This window comes from Stegodyphus dumicola, chromosome 7, assembly GCF_044657685.1.
Source record: "Stegodyphus dumicola isolate Sdum_Otavi_A_Nest chromosome 7, ASM4465768v1".
NCBI lineage: Eukaryota > Metazoa > Arthropoda > Arachnida > Araneae > Eresidae > Stegodyphus > Stegodyphus dumicola.
In genome coordinates this window covers 25,886,032-25,898,546 of record NC_140774.1, presented here as the reverse complement: position 1 = coordinate 25,898,546, position 12,515 = coordinate 25,886,032, and the positions used below count along the sequence as shown (strand labels likewise).

Sequence of the window (12,515 nt, the reverse complement as noted above, 5' to 3'; positions counted from 1 at the left end):
TTTCAGTTAATTTTAAGGCAGTTGAAAAACATAGCAAAAAAGCAACAACTAGTATTACAATTAACACAAAAATATTTACAATTTATATATTCATTGTTGTTGACCTGTCTATGATAAAGTCTATTCAAATAGTGCCATAGACAAAGATGATAGGTCTGGCAATCTGCAAAATGTTGTCATAATGGAGGTTCGGTCTCTTGAACAAGACCCTCAATTTTTAGCAATTCAGCAAGGATGGCTAGACAATCAAAAATATGTATCAGTATCCATTCATTCAAAAAACTCAAATGCAGAGTATGTTCATTTGGTTACTTAAGTTCAGTCGCTGTTAAAAACAAAAAGAATTTAATGTAAATAATAGTAGAGTAAAAGTTTTTTGAAATGAAGAAATCATTTTCATTCAGAGTAAATGTCGAGCAGATGATGTAACAATGTGTATATAAATTAAATTGTGATCTGTAATTGAACTGTATAAATTACAGACTGACTTATCCCAAGCTTTTCTTATATGATGTATATACACATACATATTTAGTTTCCTGTATAGTTTTTGTTTTACTTCATTGGTTTGTGAGAGTAATTTTTCCATCGTTTCACAGTAAATAAACTGTACTTTTTAAGATAGGACGTAGTTAATTGGGAGTAGACTGTATTTTACTTTTCCATTCAGGAGGCCTTAAATGGTACTACCCATCATATGTGTCTAAAACTATGCAAAAGTTTTCATAACTTTATAAATGTTGAATAATATGATGTAGTAGGAAATGCAGATGCCATCAAACCAATATTATTAACCCTCCGGCTGATCATCATGCGATTTCCATTAGCAACTCAAATGTAGCAAAATTTGCTCCTCCCGCGATTTCCGTGGGCATATGTTTTCTCCCTTTATTGAGGAGCGGATCCTGTTTTTTCCCTGTTAATCATTGAAATAAATTATATACAGTATTAGGCGTTTAGTTTACGTTTTGACCAAAAGATATCGTTAGTTGTCCACTTAATTGCGGCATTTGAAGGCACGTGGTTATTAGCACTCAAACTTCGCTTCGCTTTTTGCTGCTTTTTTCTTACAGAAATGGTTGCTAGAAAACGTTCAGTGATTATTTTAATTATTTAATTAAATTATTGAATTATTAATTAGATTTATTGAATCTGGTGCAAAGATGTTGAAGTTAGACTTTGCCTTGAACCCTGTTTTGAACTCTATCATGCTAAACTGCATTTCTAAGGTATTTTTCCCTCAGCGCTTTATATTTTCTTAAATTTTATACATTTTACTTTTTTATATTATGCAATAAATAGAAATTGACTGAAATTTATTTTTAAAAAGATTCTTTTTTGGTGATAGAATCTGAAATTGGTTTTTCTGGCAATTTAGTTTCTCATGATAAAAATCGATATAAAAAATATTTTGTAGAAAGAAAAAGTGCATTTTTCAATTCTCTTATATATATAGATTTAAAATATGCAAAATAATAATAATAATAATAAAAATACACAATTTTGGAAGCGATTTCAGTCCACAAATTGAGCAATCAGAGGATTAATGTTGTGCTTTGGAATTTAGTCTTCCTTCTCATACATATGGCAAGTAAATGTTAATTCTTCATGATTGTGTAATGCCAGTGTTTTGCAAAATATAAATATTATGAAATTTCCAAGTGCTGCCTTTTAGACTTTTCATTTGAACACTTTTATTTTTCATTTTTATTTGAACATTTTTATTTATTATTTATCTTTTTATTTGAATACTTACTACACACTGAAGTAGATCACAGACCACACATCTTGGAACCTAAAATTGTGTATATTTTAAATATTTTAGACATAAAAGTAAAATAATTAGATTTAGGCTTTTAAGAACCATAATAACAATAAAATGCACTTATATGGCAATTATTTCCATTTTTCATATTTTTAATGAAAAGCAAATATTATTAAGTATGTTATAATTTTATATAAGAACAACATTAGAACAAAGTATAAAAGAAAAACATTTTTACCTTTTCCATACAGTTCATTGTAATTTATTTTAAACTTTTGGATATTTTAGTTTGTGTTCCACCCAGTCAGACATAATCATTAATTTCTGACAAGTTGCTTACTTTTTTTGTTTTGAATTTTTTTTCACTATTACTCACATGAAGGTCATGAAGTATTTAGAACTTGCTATTCTGTTATATTGGAAAAAATGCTACTTTTGGTTTTAATCAGAGTAAAAGTATAAATACTGCAGGTGTCATCAAACGTAAATATTTGCCTGAATTTTGTCTTGAAGTAGTGATTGCAACTTAACAGTGCTGCTCAGAAATGTAATCATCGGTGAAATATATGAAAGGCATATTAGTTTCTTTAAGGGAATAATTCCATCAAACCAGTTTTCTGTACTTCTTTTTTTGGCATGATCATTGGTTGCTATGCCATTTTAGCACTTGCACATATTATGCTATATGAGCACTAAAACATAACTTCATGTGATTACTTGAAAAGATAATTTCTCACTATGAATTCACATTCATTTTTCCTGAAAGACAGACTTTTTGTCATTAACAACTGCTAAATCATAAAATTCTATCAGAGATAATTGAAAGAATATGGTTTGTTTAAGTTAGAATCTTGCAGATTAAACACTAGGATCAAAACATGGTGAGTGTTAATGTTTTGTATTGTTTGTTATGGAAGGTTGTTCTAGTGATAAAGTCGCTGAACACTGTATTTCAACTTGGATTCAATTCCAAACAAATGAGTTGGCTGCATGGATGTTTTTATGTTTTTCCCCTATGTGTAATGTGGGTATGACCCAGTCTCCCTTATAAACTCCTCCACATAAGCATTCTTCCTTTTATGCAGATAGCCCTAGCATGCTTTGCCATAATCAAATAAACCAATCAATAATAAAAGAGCCCAAAAATTCCCACAACTGCAACCTTGCTTGACTGACCCAGCAGAACCTGAATTTCAGTTGTGGGCAGAAGTCTACCAGCTTTTGGCAAAATATTTATTCATGACAGTTATTAAAATGCTAATCAATAGAATGTGATAACTTGCTTTATCAATACTGAGTAGGGAATTCTTGACAGCTAATGGTTTCCAAGTATTGTCAAAACCATACGTACTTCTTTGTTTACATAAAGATTTGCTGATTTTTAGTTTTCTACTGTATAAACAATTTTTAAAAGATTATTTCATGCAGTCTTTCTAATATTGCTGAATGACATTATTATAATATGCTGAACTTTAAAAAATAAAATAAAATAAAAGCTGCTACAAGACTTAAAACGCTGATCTGAATCTGAGATCTTTGAACTATAAACTTCTTTATCCTGTGGTTAGCTAACCTAGTCATGTTATTGTTTTCAAAAATATAAATGTCATCCTGTTGATAAATGCTGTTTGTGGCTGGTGCCATTCTCAATATGTTCATCAGTTAAAGAATTTTCTCAGTGTCTGTGACTGCTATCTAGATTATTCAGAGCTGTCAACAGCTTTTAACAAAGCAAATCTGGGCCCTATATTTATTGACAACAAAAACAAAAAAAAATTGGGGGGGGGCTGAAAAATGTCTTTCAAGTTCAGAGGTGCCTTAGCATCTGCAAATACTTTAGTCCATTCTGAGACTGACTTTATTGTGTAACTTATGCTACTATACAGGTTCAGAATTTATTGCCAACTTTCTATTGTGCTGCTGTCACTCCAAAAAGATTTAGTTTTTCTGCTTAAGAAATCTGAAATAATTAAATGGATCTAATGAATACAGTACTATGGCTTGGATGTTCGTGGTTACAAAGAGTTCTAGCATAGAAATATAATATGCTTCTAACAAACCACTTACTAATAAGTATAAATTGTCAAAAGCCCCAAAAATTGAGGTGTGATGCTTCTGTACTGAGGCAGGCTGTAATGTCAGGTTCATTTGCTTATATTAGTAAATATAAAGAAATGACAAAATGAAAAGATCTGCTGTAAAACTAGTTTAAAGTTCTTAAAAAACGGAAAGACAACTTTAGACTAATAGAAAGATCCAAAGAGTTATATAAGTCTCTGGGATTTTTTTGTAATAAGATTCTGTATTGTTGAGATAATAACTGAAGTTTCAGTGGCAGTAAATATTATCAGAGTTATGTGTTTCTAGTATATTGCCTTGAAATAAGCTCAGTAATTGAATTGGTGGCCGTGTAATTTAATAAAAGCCTAAAAAGTACTTGAATATATCTTCTGAGCCAAGACAAGTGCAAATAAAAGAAACCCTGTAATTTATATAAAACAGTTATGACTACCCTTTTAAAAAATTAACTTTAGACATTCTTTTATCTCTGCTGCTAGATAGATGGAAGGAAATTCATTCTGATTATTTATAAATTATTTCATCAAAAGGCCAGTCTTTTTTTTTTTTTTTTTTTTCCTGTTCCTCGATGCTGGTAAATTTGATAAACTGTTTCTCTCGCTCCTGTTTTCTTCAAATTATTCATGATTATCTAATGTAATTCTTTACATACTCTTTTATACAATTTTTCTAATTTCTTTTATATAGATTGCAGTGCAATGAAGAATGTGCAGTTATTGAAAGGAATAAGCGTTTGGCAGTAGCTCTTCAAATACAGAATCCTGATTTATCTTGCTCTCCTGGACCTCCAAATTATTCTGAATTTTTAAAAGATGAAGCAAAAAAGAATCCTGCTTTTGTGTCTGGTGTTTATGATAAAATCACTGAACTTGTTCAGTTAGCAAAAAGTGTAAGCATTCCTTCTTCTTCTTCTTTTTTTTTTTTTTTTTTTTTTTTCTTTTTTTTTTTAATTGAAATAATTTTATACTGTTATCAGTACTTAACTTGTTCAAAATGATCAAATTTTCTGTGATGATACCTTTGAAAGAGTGTGCATGTTGAATCCAAATTTTTTTCAGTCAAAACAGAAATATCGAAGCCATTCCTTTCCTCCCATGAATCGAGATCAACGTAGAGTTGTACATGAATTGGCAGAATTCTTTGGCTGTGAAACACAGAGTTATGATGAAGAGCCAAAGAAGAATGTTGTTGTGACTGCATACAAGTGAGTTCATATTTTTAACTGAAAAATTTTCTACCATTTGTATCTAAGAAGGTGTCAAATTAATACAGGGTGGTCCATGAAAAAATAGCCCACCTTCATCAATAATATGATAAGATTGATACCATTTTGTGCACAGAATTATACAATGTCACTCGTATGTTTTCTGATGTGCTGTATCTTTATTTGGTAACACCTTTGCCTGATAAATGGACAATAAATAGGAATAGTAGGATTCTAAATTTGAAATAAAATAAAAGTAAAAATGATTTTGTAATAGGTATTGAAAAATAATTTATAGAAAATTATTTTGATTTTTAAAACCTTATTATTTAAAATCTGATCACTGGAGATTGGGAAATCAGCAGCAATAATTTGTGAAAATATTTTTTTTGAATTTAAAGTGTGCTGAGGTTTTGCATCTTTTTAAAATTGGAATAAAAAGAGCAGCTTAAATCCAAAGTAATATGCTACATAAAATTTTCCTTGGATGTTTAACTTTAATTAAAATATCCTTTGCCTTTATTTTTTAAGACAACTACGATCCAAAATAGTTCATATTATTAGAGTGAAAAAGCAAAACACAAAGAACAGGGTTGGGATGATGAGAGATACTGACATCCACATTAGCCATCAGACAGTACAGAATTGGGAAATGTTTCAGTTGTGTTGGAAGCAGCTCTATAAGGAACTACAATCTTGAAGTTAACTTGCCAGCGTGAAAGGAGGTTTTAGGGCTGTGTTTAATTTATGAGTTCAAATTGGGCAACAGTGCTGCAGAAGCTACTAAAAAAAATATGCATTGTGTTTGGAGAGGCATTGGAGTGAGCGCAGAGCACGAAAGTGGTTCTGTCAATTTGCATTGAGAGATGAGAACCTCCAAAAAAGCCTCGAATTGGCCATCTATCCACATATTGACAAAGCTCTGCAGAAAGAGGATATTGAGCATAATCCACATCAAACATGCAAAGAACTTGCACAAGAGTTTGGAGTGTCGGAGGAAACCGTTCGTTTGCCAGAACGATCAGATTGCACAAACTTCGGAAGACATGGAATCTCAGTAATTAGGTTCTTCACATTTTGACTGAGGAAACCAAACTTCTAGTGACTTCCTTCTGTTTGCTGTGCATTGCTGTCATGGCACAAGAAAGCCCCCATTCCTAAATCAGATATTGACATGTGATAAGAAATGGTTGTTGTACAGTATCCGCAAAAGAAAACATCATTGGTCATTGGTCATCTTTTAGTTCTGTGATATTTGCCTCCAAATAAAACATTCATCAACAGAAGGTAGTGTTCTGTGTTTGGTGGTAGTGTGCACTTTCAATTGTTAGAGTATGGCAAAACCATCATTGTGCTGGCTCTAGTTGCAAATAATTGCAGCTGCATTGTATTATATGCAGCCAGTAAGTTAATAGGAGAGGAATGATCATTCTTCAAGACAATGCTAGATCTCTTATGGCGAATGCAACCTAGAAGGTGATCAACACTGTTGGTTGGGAAGTCTTACCTTGTCCTCCTATTGCCCAGACAGTGCTCTATCACCTGTTTTCTCTCCTTGGATAATCATTTCCTTAACCAATAGTTCTAAAACCGAGGGGATGTCAATTCCATAGAAAATGTTTTGGTTCTCAGGGCAAGAACTTATACAAACGTGTGATTTATAAGCTTGTAACTGTAAAAGAGGGGAAAATACGGAAAGCAGAGTCAGGTCTGGTTTTCTAAGCAGTATATAAACAGGTTCAGGCTAACATTCAAATACCTCCCCTTATTATTTCTTTTTTTTAATTGATCCTTAGAACACAAATATAGAATAAAGAATTGTGGGGAAGATGAGTGCAGTATAAAACCTAATTATCTATATTGCATTTTCTCAGTTCGAAACTAAAAGAGTGATCCCAAAACATTTAATCTATTTTAAATGATTACAGCTTTTGACACAAACTTATTCTTTTTTCCATGGCCATTATAAAAAATAGTGTAAAGTTTGTTTAGAAGGCTAAATAAAACTAGCGATTGTGTTTTAAAGGGCGTGTTTAATCACCTACTTATGTAAGTAGTTTTTTTTTTTTTTTTTTTGGTGTGTGTGTCTGTCAACATAGGCCTTTTTAATGATTTCTTTTGAGGAAAGAAAATCTAATATAAAATTATATGCAAATCTGCTGTTGCATGAGATTGTGATGTTCCTAATAGGTATGTATTTAAAAATTCAAGTACTGACATATTAACAATTGTTGGAACTTGATTAATTTGTAAACACTTTTTGGGCAACAACTTGTGCCCCTATTAAAAGTTTCTTGAAGCTTGACAAGTTTAAATTGAAACAAATTGTATATTCATATTATTTCTATTGAGTCATTTAGTTAATTGTATTGATTATATTTTTTGGGGATATCCTTGAAAGTTTTTTGTGTAGTGTCAAAAAGTTTATTTTAGTGTCAAGCAGACTGTTTCAAAATATGATAGTTATAATAGAAATAATTTTGGTGTTAAATTTCTCTACAGTTTGTATTAAATTTTTTAATGAGTTGTATAGTAAAGTTTTCATCATATTTTACATTAACTGTTACTAGATGCTAATGTAATTTTTATTATTTTTTAGGACAAAATGTTATCTACCTTTTGCTAGCATAATGACTGTTGTTCAGCGGGACATGGGCATCCGCAAAGGACCAACTCCAATTTTAGCACGAGATATCAAAGCTCTTCCTAGTACAAATGTCTATTCAGGAGCTCAGAGTCAAAAAAAGAAAATAGATTATTTTGATTTTACTGAATAGAAATATGTTTAATGTTATCAGCTATAGATAGTTACATATTCATTGCAAGAACAGGTTATACACAAAGTGTGTGCTAATAAATAAGATTTGAATTTTAAAATATGAGATGAATATGTGAAATATGTGAGACATAGCTACAAATAAAATCAGAAAACCTTTGAGTAAAAGTAATTGTTTGGCATCAAGTTTTGATAAGATCTGCTGAATCTTTATTTTGATTTTGTTCAGATTTTGTTTAGAAAGTATTATTTCATTTGGTACTTGAAAAAGTTGGGAAAATTTTTTTGTGAAAATACATGCGGACATTTTACTAATAAATTAAAACTCATTATTAATGTATTTAATAGCTGGATGATAATTTTCCATTGTCTAATAATTTATGGAGCTGAAGCCTACGAGGCCCAAAGTGCTTCTAAAGGATTTATGCAAATATGCATTTTACTGCCATATATAAGCATTGATTAGATCTCTTTAAATATTTCAACAGGTGAAGCTGTTGTATAAAATGTATTTTTATAAAATTATAATATTTATGGAATAAAATACTTTTACTATTACCTAGACCTTCTATTTTTCTTTTAAAACCCCAAGCATTTGCAGTTGTTTTAACACTGTGTTCATAAAAGTATTTTTTTGTCCTTTATTTGAAACCACTGATCATAGACACATACTTTCAATTGCGAAAATGTTTTAAATAATTCCCTTATTTAAAACATTTACCATGTATTCATGTCAATGCATTTTTAAATTTAAAAAATCAATTTTGTAAAAATTATGTACTGTTCAGTTTTCATATGCTTGTCAGTCCCTGTAACTACATTTAGTAAAAGTGTGTTTATTCTAAAAAAAATAAAGCAGAAAAACATTTGACAAAAATGACAAAAATTGGGATGTCTTAAGATAACATTTAGTCTCAATTCATTGAAATTATCAGTCAGAAAATTTTTAGCAGGCAAATTAGCTATAGCAGAGCTTTGTTCTGTAAGATGATTTAGTTAAATGATTTTATTAAAGCATGAATGAGATATTTGCCTAAGTTGAGAATTTTGTGCGATGTGTTTGATTACAGCAAAGTATGGATGGGCTATTTTTCTTCGAGGATCTACCATCAGCCTAGCAATAAAGTCGCTGAACCACGATAATTCGACCTGAATTTGATTCCAAGAGAATGGGCTGCCTGCATTGCCATTTTCATGGCTTCCCTCCATATGGGATGTGGATTCAAGCCAGTTTGCCATAGAAAGTCCTCCACGAAAATGACCCTTCTTTGAGGCAGATAGTCCTTGCATGCTTTGCCATAATCAAATAAACCCAATTGTCAAGGTGGGCGTTGTATGGATGCATGGATTTGATGTTATGCATGGAGAAAAACATGCGAAATCCAAATAACTGGCCTCTTCCACAGCCTGTAATAAAACCAATAGTGAACTACCAGTATTTCTTGGCTTTAGCCACTTGGCCTCTAATTTCTTTGAAAGTCAAGTCTTCGCAATTACTCTTCAAGTGAACCACAGAAAACGGTACCTATGTGCTGTAGCCAGATTTAATTCTATGACTTGAAATCATGTTCTGTTGTGGGCTCTGCTGTAAGCTGAACTGCTATATTTCCCTATTAGTCCTTGCACCTAGTATTTTGTGCATTACACAGTCGCTCTTTGAAAAGTTTCCTCTGTCGAAACATTCGAATTTATTTATAAAACGCTTAACAACCATTTTCCAAATCAAATTCTTACACTTAATAGTAACGCTTTCTTAAGCTGCTGAGATAGTCACAGATCACTGGTAGTTCAATATGGGGTTCAAAACCCGTTTTAACAAGCTGGCTGTGTGCACGTTTTCGTGGTTTTTCCCATGTGTAACATGTATAAGAGCCAGTTCCCCTTCGAAAGTCCTCCTTGAAGGAATCCCTTGCCTTAGGAGGTAAATTGGTGGAATACTATATTAGAGTTTTTCAGTAACTGAGAGAAGATCTTTTGCTCTAAGGGTTGTTGTTTGTCTCTTTTTTCCTCAGAAAGGTCCTGTTTTTTTCATGAAATAGTCTTGTATGTCGAATTTACTCTGAATGTTTCACTTTGTAAGAGAGAGAAAGGACAAAAAAGTGTGGCTAATGGGTTTTCCCCACACATTTCAGGATGTATAACCATGTACTATAAAAAGGCTTCTGTTAATTAACGCATGAATCATTGTTGACAAATTTTTGTTGCAGCTCAGCAATCGTCGACTTATGCTCCTCTTTAGTTCCAACTGACCGTTTGTATCTTGATACAAATAATAGAAAAAAGTTCAATTAATAAATTGTTGCCTAGGTATAAAGTTTATTTCAAGCCGGAAAATGTCTTTTTAATTGCTTCCATTATTGCTCGTTGTCAATTACTAATTTTGCTGCAGCTGCTCTCTCAATGTGTAACAGACCTTGCTTTCTCAATACCTTGCATTAGCTTTTTGATAAACATTGTTAGTTCCATCTGGACTGTTTTTTTCACCATAGATTTCATGACAAGAGTATAAACTTTTACTTTCTATTTTATTTCTCTCTTGTAAATCTCTCAAAACTGGATTCATTCATCTAATTCAGTCAACTTATCATTAGCTAGTTCGCAAGCAAAATTTCATCATCTTCAGCTTCGCATTCCAAGGAAAGATTTTTAGCATTTCTAAGAATGTTTTCATGAATTCCTTGGAGATGATTCTGTCTGTTGAAACATTCGAATTTATTTATAAAACGCTTAACAACCATTTTCCAAATCCAGTTCTTACACTTAATAGTAACGCTTTCCCAAGCTGCTGAGATAAAGTCACAGATCACTGGTAGTTCAATATGCGGTTCAAAACTCGTTTTAACAAGCTGGCTGCGTGCATGTTTTTGTGGTTTTTCCCATGTGTAATGTGTATAAGAGCCAGTTCCCCTTCGAAAGTCCTCCTTGAAGGAATCCCTCCCCTTAGGAAGCTAGCTTTTGTATGCTTTGTTGTAATCAACTAAACCAACCCAGTCTGCAGCAAAAATTTTTAATGCCCTTCAAAATGTCATTGCTTCCAGAAATCAACACAAAACTGAGAGTCTGTATTAATTGCCTGGGCAAATGTAACACATAAGTAATTTGCCTTAAATGCAGAAATGCAACCTTGCTCAATAGGCTAGATCAGCGTTGTATTTTTGAGCAAGAAAACAGTATTCACACTGGGATTTATATCTGAAGAAAAGTAATAAAATTGAAGAGAGTAATAAAATTTTGAAAGGAGCTTCTTCCTCCAAGCAGTATTTTTGTATTTGTGAATAAAACAACTTAGAAACTAATTTTCTAACAGAAGTTGCATCATCCATGCTCTGGCATTGCAGTGAAAATAAACTAATGATATATGATTAAGACACAATAACATGCCAAATCAAAACTAATTCAGAAGTCAAACAACAACAATCAGCGTTATATTTACAAAATTTTCACAGGACTAGTTTCGATGGTTTTACCTAACCACCATCCTCAGCTGCAAAACCTCAAATGAAAAAGATAGGAAATTATGATTAGATAAGATAAGAAAGCCTGGACAAGAATAAGCAAGTGGTGCTAGTTAACCATCATAAAAGCACCCTTGCAATTAAATTCGAAAAACTTCTTTTACAGTCTTCCAGTTCAAGTAGTTCAAAAAATCTTCCCATTGTAAACATCAAGCCAATAGTTAATATTTCTAATGTTAGTCTTTCAGAAGAACAAGAGAGAATTCTAAAATATAATTTTAACTTCTCACAAACCTGTAAACCCTCGATTCCAAAGATTTTGGCTCCTATCGAAAAAGCTTTCAAGTTCAGTAAAGTTTCAGATTCACAGAAAGAAATGATTAGGCATCTTATCGCTCATAATCTGAAATTCAATAATAAACTTTAAAAACCAAATCTAACTGCAAGAGAAAGAGCTACAATGCGCAAAATTCATTCTAACCCGGATATTATCATTTCAAAGGCCTACAAAGGTGGCCAGATAGTCGTCATTGATAAGAACACTTACATTGATGGTGTCACTAAACTCTTAAACGAAGGACCATATAATCCGATCCCTAAAGATCTTTCACCTTCAGGCTTGTCAAAAATAAAAACTGCGATCAAATCTTCGCAAATCATTTCAAGCAACTTAAAACATTCGCTTTTCCCATCTGTTGTGAATTGTGCCAGATTATATGCTCTTCCCAAAATTCATAAAAGTGGTATTTCTTTCTGCCCTATTGTATCAAATTTAGGTACTGCCTCATATCCATTAGCTAAATATTTAGTTTCTAGATTTTCAACTCTATTAGACAATAATATTTACACCATAAAAAATTCAATAGAGTTTGTAAAAAAGCTTAAAAACATTTCTCCTAGTAATTTACTCATGGTTTCTTTTGATGTAAAATCATTATTCACCAATGTCCCAGTGGAGGGTGCATTAAGATGTCTAGAAACCAGACTTTGCGAATTTCATTTCTCTTTCATCGAGCTAATTTCTGTCACTCAACTCTGTTTGAAACAAACACATTTTGTTTTCCAAAATAAATATTACAAGCAAACTGAGGGATTAGCCATGGGAAGCCCCTTCAGTCCCATCCTGGCTGATATCTACATGCATTATTATGAATCAAAATTGTTTGAATCTTTAAACTTCCCGGCATGGTTCCGCTACGTAGACCCTGCTTTTACCCTGTTTGAAGGTAATAAAAA

General features: G+C 32.0%; 1 protein-coding gene across 2 annotated transcripts in view; it reads left to right on the top strand.

Moving 5' to 3' along the window:
- stc (nuclear transcription factor, X-box binding stc) overlaps positions 1-8,382 on the top strand; it is a 52,035-nt gene extending 43,653 nt beyond the window's left edge. For both annotated transcript variants that reach the window (XM_035352291.2, XM_035352293.2), the window contains 3 exons: positions 4,532-4,733; positions 4,903-5,048; positions 7,648-8,382. In XM_035352291.2, coding sequence (XP_035208182.1) covers positions 4,532-4,733; positions 4,903-5,048; positions 7,648-7,825 — 526 coding nt within the window. In that variant the 3' untranslated portion in view covers positions 7,826-8,382. The remainder of the gene's footprint in view (positions 1-4,531; positions 4,734-4,902; positions 5,049-7,647) is intronic.
- The last annotated feature ends 4,133 nt before the right edge of the window (positions 8,383-12,515 follow it).